Raw genomic sequence first — 12,607 nt, 5'->3', positions numbered from 1 at the left:
AGAGCCATTTAATAAATGCCAAGCAGGGCAATGCAAGTACAGCCAAATATTAGAGTTGGTGTGCAGTCTTAGGTCCTTTTTAATCTGGGGTATTATAGGCAGTACTTTAAATCAGAGTCTTCCTGGCCTATTTCCCTCCACCTTTTTGTAATTACTTGGGGGCTTGTGCAGTACTAAGATCAAAGGAGCTGGTTCTTCTTTTCTCCCAATTCTTTCTTAGTAACGAACACACCTACAACTAGCCTGCTATTCCTATTTATACACAGCAGACACCAGTGCTGTGCTGTTAGCTGGAGTTCCTGCAGTGCGGGGATGGAACCTTGCATGAGCTAGGCAAGCGCTCTACTGAGCTATGGACATCCTAGCCCTTAGATCTAGCACCCTGAGACATCTTTGTTTCACATGTGTTCAGATGAGGATGAAAACCAACATTGTTTTATGTCTTGTTGAATTTATAAAATGCCAGTAATTTAGAACCCCCACCCCACCCCCAAATCAAGGAGGCAAAAATAATGCACTAGTCACTGAGACTATCTTCAGTTCACTGGATAGGATAGGAAGATCCCTCCTAAGAAGTGCTAGTGAGCATCACAACGATTCAAGAGGAGGCAGTTCACTTTGTCTGCTTTTGGACCTGGATAAACAACCTCACTATTTTACAAAAAGCAAACGGTGGTGAGTTTGGGTTCAAAAAGGCAACATGTAGAGAAACCTTGAGAATTGGGGCTCACTAGGAACTTCTAGTGCTAATGTTAAAAATTCAAAATCAGCTGGATAGTCAAAGATGGTAAAGCATTGGATATAGTTGTGAAACAAATTTCATTTTTCCAAAACAGGCTGATTAACAGTGGTTGTTTTCCCTTTTCCTGAAAGTTTGTTTCAGCTCCTGTTTCAGATTATTGTGTTGCTTTGTTTTTCCAGTTAGAAGACCCTTATGTTTCCACCTGGAATGTTGGGGGGCAATGACATCACATTTCATGGCTTTTTCTTTTAACCTTTAAGAGCAAGTTGAGTTGAACTGAATCTTCCTTGTCCTAGTAACATTGTACAAATAGTGGCTTTTTTTTTTAGTTGTAATGCCTCTTGGTGGATATAATTTTGTGCTTGTATTTAAGATTAAAAGTTAAATAAATCACACCAGCTTTCTAAAAATGTCCATAATGCATCTTTTGGAAAACAATACATGCCTACTTTGCATTAACATGGTAAAGATTGTATGAAATACCTGTTTTTCAAAAATAAAGGTTCAAGTCTTAAAAGATAAAGGTCTGAATTTATTGAAGTAGACCTTAGGAAGTTTGTTTGGAAATACAGATAGAGTTTTGTGGCTTCCCCCTTATTATCTCTCCACATTAAAAAGTTTCATTGTCCAAAATTATTTTACTCCTTTTTGAGCATCAGTGAAAAGTTCTACCTCAGTAGGGTAAGTTTTTAGATAGAATCAATACCCTGAGGGTGGAGATGGCTTAGCGCTTGGGACCGCTCCAGAGGTCATGAGTTCAGTTCCCAGCAAATCATATGGTAGCTCACAACCATCTGTAATGAAATCTGATTCCCTCTTCTGGTGTGTATGAAAACAGAGCACTCATACATATAAAATAAGATTCAATGGCTTTAGTCCCAGGGAAGGCAAAGATAGCTGGATCTCTGATACAGAGCAAGGTTCAAGATTTGTGTTTAGGGCTTTATTATCTGGCATGTTTCAGAAAGTATCACTTTGTGGTACAGAAAGTTAAGAGTAGCCGTTTTTTAATCCTGAGCCATATGCGAGCTTAGTGAGAGCGGGATTCGGACCTGGGGCTGGAAACAGTCAACAAAATTTTTGAGAAACTGCCTTTGGGCTTCCTTGTTCTGAATCAGCCTCAGCAGCTGGCGTTTGGACTAAACTGAAGCTTTCTGAAGTAATAGCCAATTCCCAAGGTAGAAAAGACAGATTTTGCCCTCTTAGGGAAGTGGGTACTCCTTGGCTACCGGCAAGATGGGTCCCTAGCTGCTCAGCATGGGCCCTTTTGTCCTCAATAATGAGGAGGTGAAGGGGAGTGTAAAGTTTCTGTATCAACCCCACTCCACTCCACCCCCACCAACACTATTCCTGGAAGTAGCACTTCAAAACTATGTTGTCTGTACGTCCCACAAGGTCTATGACAAATTGTATGCCCCTTTCATAGAACCACCAAGGTCCAGGTACATTTAGGAGCACTTTAATTACCTTTAAAGAACCTGGTAATTACTTAAAGAACAAAATGTTTAAAAAAATGTTTAATCAGAGCCGGGCGTGGTGGCGCAGGCCTTTAAACCCAGCCCTCGGGAGGCAGAGGCAGGCGGATCGCTGTGAGTTCGAGGCCAGCCTGGTCGACAAAGTGAGTCCAGGATGGCCAAGGCTACACAGAGAAATCCTGTCTCGAAAAACAACAAAAAAAGTTTAATCAAGGCCAGGCCTGGTGGCGCACGCCTTTAATCCGAAGAGACAGAGGCAGGCGGATCGCTCTTAGTTCGAGGCCAGCCTGTTCTACAAAGTGAGTCCAGGGCAGCCAAAGCTAACACAGAGACCCTGTCTCGAAAACCAAAAAGATAAAAAAAAAATTTAATAAAAAGTAGTTGAAGCCAATATTTAACATGGCTTCTCCGCACACCCATTAATCGGACTGCAGAGCTCCATCATCTGAATTACTCATCCATTCCTGCATCTGACGCACTCCTCTAGCTACCCGAAGTGCCCATAGATTTATCACAATCAAAGTGAGGCGCTCCACAAACGATCCCCCCAAAGACCGGTTACAAATGAAGCCCTTTAAGAGCCCCGTGCGTCCTCCCTGTTCTAACAAGGCCTTGCAATACTGCTAGCGAGAGGCAGCAGCACCGGGCACAGGCGTCGCTCGCTCTCATTCGGCGTCCGCCAGCCTCCCAGTCGCCTTAGCAGGCCGCCCCGGTTACGGCGAGCGACCAGCGAGGGCGACGACCGTTGAACCGCTTCCCTGCCGCTCCGCCTCCAGTGGGCCACACCCCTGTTCTCTGACTGGCCCGAGTCCTTCCGCCCTGGGCAGCTTTGCTCTCTCCTTTGACCTGGATTTCAAGTCATGCGCTAGCCGTCGGTTGGCCTGGCTTCCCAGAAGCCGGTGTGCGATCTAACCAATGAGGAGCGAGCTTCGCAAGGGCTGTCGGGAAAGGCAGCCAACCTATATAAGCCGCTTGCGGGGCGTTCCCCTGCGCTCGGGTCGCCGTGCTGGTGTCCGGAGGAGTGCTGCAGCTTCTTCTTCTTTTATTTCCTGCTCGTTTGAGACCGCGCGTCCGGAACGATGGCGGAGGGAGATAACCGCAGCAGCAACCTGCTGGTGAGTTTCGGTCGTCAGCCTGTCCTCAGCGCTTCCGGCTGAGCCTTCTGGCCTCGCTGGACTCCAGGGGAGCAGCCAGGCCTGATCCTGCGGCTCCCTGCCCATCTCTACGGTGACGGTCCCCGCTGCCGATCCCTCCCCCGCCAGCGTCCCCGGGGGAGGCGTGCACGACAAGGCTTGGGCCGCGCGTGAGGAAGTGTGAGAGGGGGACCATGGCAAGAAGGAACCTGGGTGGAAGGTTGGGGCACTCGGCCGCCTGGGGCCTTGTCTTTGCGCTCCCTGCTCAAGCCGGAGACCTGCTCCGCCCTCTTTGATCTTAATCCGATGTTCGGTTAGATTGTTGTATGCGTGGTTCTCCGCCCCCCCCCCCCCCCCCGCAAGACTTTGGCAAGGGTGCTGGTTCAAAGGGCTGCTACGGAGAAGTAGTTTATCGCTGACAGAATTTGTTGGAGCTGGCTGCGAGTTCACCGCAGGAAGCTGAAAATGGGTTCAGCGGAGAGGACAGTGGGCACTTGTTTTGGAACTGGCAAAGGGCTCACAGGACTCCACGCAACTTATGGTTAGCACGGATTTTAAGGGTCTGTATGAGGTGGGATTAGTGGAGGACACGTTTGCTTCTTTGCAGGTTTTTGTTTTTGAGGCCAAGCTGGCCCTGCACTTTGTAGTTAGCCTTGCTTTTGTCATTCGCCTACCATGCACCTTCAAGTGCAGGCATTACAGTTGTGCATCGCCAGGCCCTGCTAGTTTTACAAATTTCACTGCATCACCTAGGCAAGAACGAGAGATCTTTTTATTTTCTCTGTTGTCATTCGCCGGAGAAAGGCAGGCCACATCAGAAATGAAAAGAGCAGCCAGCTTTTAACTCCTGCTTTTGCACTCTAAGAGCCTAAATGCGCACAAGTTAAGTGACTACAGGACGGTCTTGATTGTGAAAGATTGTCACTTTGGAGTAGTGTTTAGAGGTGCATGCCCTGTATCCTTAAATTCCCCCTGCAGCCTAAAGTAGAGATTGTAAAATTACATTTTCCAGTTTTAAAGAGCATTAATTGAAGTATAGCTTGTGAAATGTTTAGGATTTCTAGTATGAGGTGATATCAGAAGTGCTTAGTCACAGATTTCATCTTTATTAACATTAGCTGGGATTCTTCTACCCGTTTACATATTTCTTTGTGAAGAGTTTATAATGTCACTGGGCTTCTCGTGTTTGTGGTTCCTGGGAGGGGAATCCAGGGCCCTGCTGTGTTTTAACTTTCTTCCTTTACCAAAGTCCCTGGAGGCTTTAGGCCACAATAGCTCATTCTAAAGGTGTACTTTTGACTAATTGTCAAATATTTGGAGAAATTTGAAGTTTAACTGAAATCCAGTCATTCATGCTGAGGAACCATTATGGAGGACTTTAGGGGCCTCACATTACTTAGTTTGAATAGTTTTCTTTAATTCCATAATGACTGCCAACACTGGAATAAGCCCATTATACAAAGAGCTATTTTGGAGATTATATGTACTTACTGTTAGGGGAAAGGTTCTGATAGATTTAGAAGGGCTTAAATCAATAAAATGACCAATCAGCAGATCAATGCTAACCACCTGAATTGAACAAACATAGTGTGTCCAATTTAGTAATATTCTGCGCACTGCCTCACGACTGGGGTGAATTGGGGGATGTTGTGAACCCACATTAAGCTCACTTTCATGAATATTGACATATTTATCCCCACATTGTGACACTTGGGGAGTATTATGTTACATCATGGACATATGGCCCAGTGCTGAGGTGACATTAAAGGTAGGCTCTCTCCTGCCCACAGTTTCTCGTGTTTGGTGCCAGCATTGCAATTTTTCATGACTCAGATTGCTTAGGATAACAGTGTTGTGTGTTTGATGCTGTAGAAGGATTTTGCTCTCTGAGCCACCAAAGCGTAGAGATTGGCAAAGTAACTGCCTTAACTGTTGGTCACGTGTAGGCCGTGGAGACTGCAGGCCTGGAAGAGCAGCTGCAAGGCTGGGGAGAAGTGATGCTCATGGCTGACAAAGTCCTTCGCTGGGAAAGAGCCTGGTTCCCACCTGCCATCATGGGTGTGGTTTCCCTGCTGTTCCTGTAAGTGGGGATTCGATTGCTGAGTGCTCAGTCGGTCCACAATGTAGGGAGGCTTTGTAGTACATAATCCAGAAGGAATGCTGTTCTTTCAAGAGCTTGCCCACTTGCTAGAATTTGTAGTTCTTATGTAAAGTTGGAACCTGATAGTTGAGTAAATCCCAGACACACAGTTTTGTGTTTCCACACGCTTCTTTATATTCTAATAAATACTGGGGACCCCGGAGTTTTGACTGTTGCTGTTTACATTAACTGGTACAGCTGTGCCAACATCATACCACTTGTGAGGAAATTAGAAGGAAGCAGCACTGTCTTTGAGAAGCTGTGGGCTAGCGAGTAAACATCTTTGGCTAGGAGCAGTGACCTCTGTGGTTTTCTAACCTTGGTTAATTTTCTGTTTTTAATAGGATTATCTATTATCTCGATCCATCTGTGCTATCTGGTGTTTCCTGTTTTGTCATGTTTCTGTGCCTGGCTGACTACCTTGTTCCCGTTCTAGCACCAAGGATCTTTGGCTCTAATAAATGGTAGGTGGCTGTGTATGATTAGTGTCCTGTGATTGAATGAAGACTGTCTTCTAACTATCAGGTGCCTGCTGAGAGTTAGTCATTGCTCTTATGTGAAGAATTTCTTACCTGATTTCAAATGCCAATCAAGAATTGTCAGTACTTATCCCTGTAGTTCAGTTTGGCCAAAAACTTGATTTTTTGTTGTTTATTTGTGTTACTTCTGCACTTAAAGTAAGAGTATTTTTTTTAAGGTAGTTTGTTTTCAATGTGTAGGTTTTTAAAAAAAGATTTATTGGGCTGGGCACGGGTGGCGCACACCTTTATTCCCAGCACTCGGGAAGCAGAGGGATTGCTGTGAGTTCGAGGCCAGCCTGGTCTACTAAGTGAGTCCAGGAAAGCAAAGGCTACACAGAAAAACCCTGTCTCCAGAGAAAAAAAAAGAAAGGTTTATTTATTTTATGCATATGAATGCTTTATTTTTTGCCTGCATGCAAGAAGAGGGCATCATATCCCATTATAGATGGTTGTGATACACCATGTGGTTGCTGGGAATTGAACTCAGGACCTCTGGAAGAGCAGCCAGTGAGTGTTCTTTAACTGCTGAGCCATATTTCCAGCCCCTAAAGGTGATGTTTTAAATAAGAATTATAGAACTTTTTTTAAAAAACTTCTTACTGATTCCCTGTGAGTTTCACATCATGTGCCCCAGCCCTCTTATCTCCCTATCCACTTGTAGTCGCCCCTCACCTTTGCAACCCCTCCCCCGCCAAAAACAAATAAACAACAACAACAAATCAAATAAAAAGCACACACTGAAACAAGCAAACAAAAACCCTAAAGCATAGAAAACATCTCATCGTGTAAGCTGTAGCATGTCACTTTTTTTTTAAATTACGTTTCTTTATTTGGGGGTGCGGTTGCATGCACCGTAACATGTATGTAGAGGTCAGACTTTGCAAAGTTAGTTCTCATTTACCATATTGGGTCTTGGGGATTGGATTCAAGTCAAAAAGCTTTGCAGCATGTACCTTTGCCTGCTCAGGCCCCTCAATGGACCTTGAACTCAGTCGGTTTAAATGTGTCTCTTTGATGGGTGTGAGTCAGTCCTTGCTTGTGAGTGTGTGCATGTGAGGACAGCCTCATGCCAGGGTCAGTGGCTGGTTCTCTTGTTAAATGCATTACATTACACAGTCACCAACTTTCCCAGAACACGACAGTGTTAGGTCATCACAGCAACTTAAAAGCTGGTTAAAGGGCGCCCCAGGTGTCAGTTCTTGCCCTCCATTGTGTACACCTTTAATCCCAGTATTTGGGAGGCAGAGGCAGCCAGATATTTGAGTTCAAGGCCAGTCTGGTCTACAGATCAAGTTCCAGGACAGCTTGGGCTACACAGAGAAAACCTGTCTTGAAAAAAACAAAAACAACCCTCTACATGTACATGTCATTAGGCTTTTAAGCTCGCTCTTTTGTGCTGTGTGTGTTGTAGCACACCTCTAATCCCAATGTCTGGGTGACAGACGTTGTGAGATTAAGGCCAAAGTGGGCTACATACACAAAACAAGCTCTGGGCCTGTCTTGGCTACACTGACAGATCCTGTCACAGCCATACCCAGTGCACTTCTACACATCTCCAGAACAAACCAAGAAGGATGTTGTGTTTAAGGCTGAGTGAGATGGTGTTGTTGAGGCATTCCTGTGGAATGTGGGACTTCTCCACCATTAGCCAGGAGCTGGAGGTAGAGCTCAGGACTTGGAATACTCACCCAGAACACATGGTGCCCTGAGTTCTGTTCCAGCCGGGGGAATGCAGGAACATACAGACGGAGCAGAAGCTGACATTTTCAATTAATTACTGTTCTGCTTGTACCCAAATGATGGCAAGTTACATAATCTGTAAAGATGACAGCATTTCATGTGTACCTTCTGGATCTTTAAGAACAAAAACAATCAGCTGGGCGTGCTGGTGCACACCTGTAATGCCAGCACTGGGAGGAGGCAGAGGCATCAGAGTTCAAGGCCAGCCACAAAATGAGTTCAGGACAGTCAAGACTGTGACACAGAGAAATGCTCTCTCAAAAAACTAACCCGCCCCCCCCCCCCAAATCACATAATTGCAGGGAGTTAGGTTAAAATGTAGTTTTTTTTTTTCGTTTTTGTTTTTATTTTTTTGAGACAGGGTTCCTCTGGGTAGCCCTGACTGTGAACTGTAGTTTAAATAAGCATATTTCTTTAAAGAATAGTGAATCAGAGTTAGGATTTGTTACTCAAACTTTTTTTCCCTTGCCATGAAAAGTTAATACTGTTGGGCCCTGACTCTAGCCAGACAGCAGTCTACTAACTCAGTCCTGGAGGACCGTTTTCAGAGCTAAACACGTAGTTTGTGTGAATAGCATGAATCATGTTTTGGTTATCCGGGATGATGCTGAGGGAAAGAAGGAAGGAACACTGTAGCCACAGCCTCACCTTGACCATGGACAGCGTAGATCATCTGAGAAATCCACCCACTGTTGCTGCCCTTTGCCAGACTTAACACCGGAGGGCAAGGGCAGCATGGTCCCCTTTAGTACTGGACCAGTGCCACAAAGATTAGAAATGGGGGCTGGAGAGATGGCTTAGAGGTTAAGAACACTGTCCATTCTTCCAGAGGTCCTGAGTTCAATTCTGGCAACCACATGGTGGCTCACAATCAGCTATAATGTGATCTGATGCCCTCTTCTGGCATGCAGGTGTACATGCAGGCAGAGCACTCATATATAAAATAAATAAATCTTTTTTAAAAAATAGAAATGAAGCCGGGCGTGGTGGCGCACGCCTTTAATCCCAGCACTCGGGAGGCAGAGGCAGGCGGATCACTGTGAGTTCGAGGCCAGCCTGGTCTACAAAGCGAGTCCAGGACAGCCAAGACTACACAGAGAAACCCTGTCTCAAAAAACCAAAAAAAAAAAAAAAAAAATAGAAATGAGAAAAATAAGGTTTTGTTTTGTTTTTAAAGAGGACTACTAGTTTTTTTTTTTTTTTTTACTGTTGTTTTCTTTGGTGCTTGCATTCTCTCACTGGGACTGAGTTCATAAGGGATTTTGATTGGGCTCTCATTTTTTAAAGTGTGTGTGTGTGTGTGTGTGTGTGTGCGTGTGTGTGTGTGTGCGTGCGCGCGCGTGTGCGCGCGCCTGCATGCATGCTTGTCTCCCTTCACATGTGGAAGTCGGGGGGGGGGGGAGTTTTACAAATTGTAGCAGTTTCTCCCCTTCCATGTGGTTGTGGGCATTGAACTCAGGTTGCCAGGCAGCAAACATCCTTCTGAGTCTTGCTGATGTGGTATAGAAATTACTCTCCTCCAGATACTCAGTGCAGCTGCTTGCAGCACTGAGAGGCGGGCGGATGGCTGTGAGTTAGAGGCCAGCCTGGGCTACAAAGTGAGTCCAGTATAGCCAAGGCTACACAGAGAAACCCTGTCTCGAAAAACAAGAGAGAAAGAAAGAAAGAAAGAAAGACCAAATTTGTACCATGGACACGAGCCCATGGAAGACGTCACTCCTGTTACTACAGTTAATGCACTGCGGCTTTAGCGCTACACCATTAATCTATCAGAAGTATGCACACAGAGGCTGCTGAGGTGGGTCAGCTGCTAAAGGTGCATGCCACAAAAACTTGATCACTTGTGTTTGAAACGTGGGGCCCACATGGTGAAAGGAGAGCCCTGACTCCCACAGGTTGTCCTCTGACCTCCACACGTGTACCATGTCGTGCATTACATACCTATATATATACTCACACATAAATAAAATATAAAGAAGAATATGTACTCAGGCGCATGCCTTTAATAACAGCACTGACCTAGTCTACAGAGCCGGTTCCAGGACAGCCAAGGCTACATATAGAGAGACAAACAAAAAGTACACAGGCATGCTTTATGTAACATGTATTTCTGTTCAGTGAAGGGTGTCACTTGGGGTACCAGCTCCTTCTTAGAAGCCCTGAGTTTGATCCCCGGTGCTCACAGCTGTCCAGTGCCAGGGGCTCTAACACCCGCTTCTCTTCTTCAGACACCAGGCACTGCAGGCAGAAGGTGCATAGGCAAAGACAGGCACATAAAGTAAAAGTAACACAATTTTTAAGAATTACAGCCACTTTTTACCTACATAGGATAATGGTCACCATTTGCTTGATTTTGCTATTCCTGCCACATTTGGGGCACCCACCTGTCTTCTCCGTGCTTGTGAAGTAGAGGCAGGAGGGTCAGGAGTCTCACAGCGTATTGTGGCCCATGCCTCTAATCTTAGCACGTTGCAGTGCTGAGGCAGAAGGCTCACAAGTTCAGGGCTAGCCAGAAAGTGGTTCTGTCTCAGGAACATCAAAAGAGTCAATAAACTGTACTATAGCCATTTTCTTTTTTTTTTTTTTTTTTTTTTTTTTTTTTTTTTTTGGTTTTTTTCGAGACAGGGTTTCTCTGTGTAGCCTTGACCATCCTGGACTCACTTTGTAGACCAGGCTGGCCTCGAACTCACAGCGATCCGCCTGCCTCTGCCTCCCGAGTGCTGGGATTAAAGGTGTGCGCCACCACGCCCTAGCCATTTTCTTATAACAAAAAGGAAATCTCTTTTCTAGGACCACTGAACAACAGCAAAGATTTCATGAAATCTGCAGTAATCTAGTAAAAACTCGACGCAGAGCTGTGGGCTGGTGGAAACGCCTCTTTTCGCTAAAGGAAGAAAAGCCTAAAATGGTATATATACATATACATGTACATATATTTATTTTTACTTAAATGTGAAGCAAAATAATGAGTTCCTTGTGATTTCAGTCTAGTGACAGCATTTTTTGAGATTTTTTGAGGGTTTTTTTTTTTTTTTTTTTTTTTTTTTTTTTTTCCAAGAGAGGGTTTCTCTGTGTAACAACATGGCTGTCCTGGACTCTTAGACCAGGCTGGCCTAGAACTCAGAGAGATCTGCCTGCCTCTGCCACCACACCCGGCTAGTGACAGCATTTTTAGAAATAAAATTCAATATGTAACTACCCTTTGGTTTAATACTTCCTTATATTCATGAATGTTATATGTGGTGGACTAAAGCATTGAACCATTGAAAGGTAAAATTTATATTTTGCATATAAACTCTTTTTATTCTAGTAGAGATAATTCTTTTTTCTTTTCTCCCGCTGAAGTAAAAGACACATTAAAAAAAAAAACATGTTCTCATGTCTTTGATTTGGTGGGAAGTTGGAACTGGAAAGGTAGCCTGGTTTATATCTTAAAGCATTTATTTATATAGACACAGTAATTCTAAGAGGAAATGTATCCACATTCTATAAAAGAAAAGTAATTAAAATGGTATTATTTTTCCTTCCTTTAAAAGGAAACTGTAAACTCACAAGGGAAGCTGTGTGTGTGGTGCAGCGTGGTGCTTTGCCCTCTGTAGAGTGAGGAGGAGGTTGCCCGCACAGTGTAGAGTGCTGATGCTTCAGGGTTGCCCATGTTACTCTGTCACTCAGAGCTGACAAGTTCTTGGTTTTTCGTTGCCAGTACTTCATGACCATGATCGTTTCTCTTGCTGCGGTTGCTTGGGTGGGACAGCAAGTCCACAACCTGCTTCTCACCTACCTGATTGGTAAGTCTTTGAGGAAACAACACACATGTGTCTTAGCAGGGAAGTGTAGCTGTGGTGTAGTCAGTAAACAGAGTCTTCACAGGGCCTGTGAAGGTGTGGCAAGGTGAGGACTGGAAGCTCCAGCCCCACTTGGGGACATAGCTCAGTCGGTAGAGTACTGAGTGCACCAAGCCCTGTGTTTGATGCCCAGTACTTGATAAAACTATAATTCCAGTACTTGGGACCTAGATTCACAAGGCACACAAGTTCAAGGTCATCCTCAGCTATGTGCTACACACCACATTCAAAACCAGCCTGGGCTACATGAGATCCTGTCTCTAGCGAAAGGACTCAAGTCAGGGCCAGCATGTGAGTGCTGGGAATTGAACCACGCAAGTGCTGGCCCACAGCGGCCTATCACACCAGTCTCCGGGAATCTGATAGCCTTTTCCGGCATTTGCAGGCACTGGACACACACCTAGTACACATACATACAGTTAGGCAAAACACTTGTGTATGCACATAAAATAAAATTTTTAACGGGAAAAAAAAAAGACTGGTCCTTGTTTTCAGATTATTAAAGCCTTGTCGGAAGTGAAGGAAGAGTAGTAAGACAGGCACTCAGTGGCCGCCGCCCAGTCAGGGGAAGGCTCCCCGCTGGAGTCTGTGGGGCGGAGTCCTGACGGAGCAGTGGGTATCATGCTGCCTCCTCCAGATCTGCCTGCTTTCCTCTGTGATAACCTCAGAGTGTTAAATACTGTCTCCTCACCTTCTTCCTTTTTTTTTTTAAAGTGATTTTCGTGCTGTTGCTTCCCGGACTGAACCAGCATGGGGTCATTTTGAAGTACATTGCAATGGCCAAAAGGGAGATAAACAAGCTTCTCAAGCAGAAAGAAAAGAAAACCGAGTAGTGCGGCTGCCATGGAGCGTGCCCCGCGCCGGGACAGCTGTCCAGTGCTGTCTGGACACTAAGTGTTACAGCGGCTCTTTGCTTCCCTCACTCTGCCCTTGTTAATAGAGACTCACACAGGCCAGGCTTCCTGCTCTGTAGTGCCAGGTGTAGCTGGGTGCAGTCCCATCAATATGACT

The 12,607-nt window shown here is 45.2% G+C and overlaps 1 protein-coding gene across 1 annotated transcript; it reads left to right on the top strand.

Moving 5' to 3' along the window:
- The first annotated feature begins 3,232 nt into the window (after nucleotides 1-3,232).
- On the top strand, nucleotides 3,233-12,607 carry Arl6ip1 (ADP ribosylation factor like GTPase 6 interacting protein 1). The gene is made up of 6 exons (XM_051149279.1): nucleotides 3,233-3,332; nucleotides 5,297-5,430; nucleotides 5,835-5,954; nucleotides 10,542-10,659; nucleotides 11,455-11,539; nucleotides 12,311-12,607. Exons 1-6 carry the CDS (start codon nucleotides 3,297-3,299, stop codon nucleotides 12,427-12,429), a joined length of 612 nt encoding a protein of 203 aa, XP_051005236.1. The 5' UTR covers nucleotides 3,233-3,296; the 3' UTR covers nucleotides 12,430-12,607.

The sequence above is a fragment of the Acomys russatus genome, chromosome 7 (genome assembly GCF_903995435.1).
Source record: "Acomys russatus chromosome 7, mAcoRus1.1, whole genome shotgun sequence".
Lineage (NCBI taxonomy): Eukaryota > Metazoa > Chordata > Mammalia > Rodentia > Muridae > Acomys > Acomys russatus.
This window is presented reverse-complemented; position numbering and strand designations above follow the sequence as displayed.

What these genes read in the sequence shown, in the direction of transcription:
- Arl6ip1 (XM_051149279.1), top strand. Translation starts at nt 3,297, where the DNA reads ATGGCGGAGGGAGATAACCGCAGCAGCAACCTGCTG. An exon ending in GTGGTTTCCCTGCTGTTCCT is followed by an intron (nt 5,431 to 5,834) that starts GTAAGTGGGGAT and finishes TGTTTTTAATAG; the next exon opens with GATTATCTATTATCTCGATC. An exon ending in AGGAAGAAAAGCCTAAAATG is followed by an intron (nt 10,660 to 11,454) that starts GTATATATACAT and finishes TTTCGTTGCCAG; the next exon opens with TACTTCATGACCATGATCGT.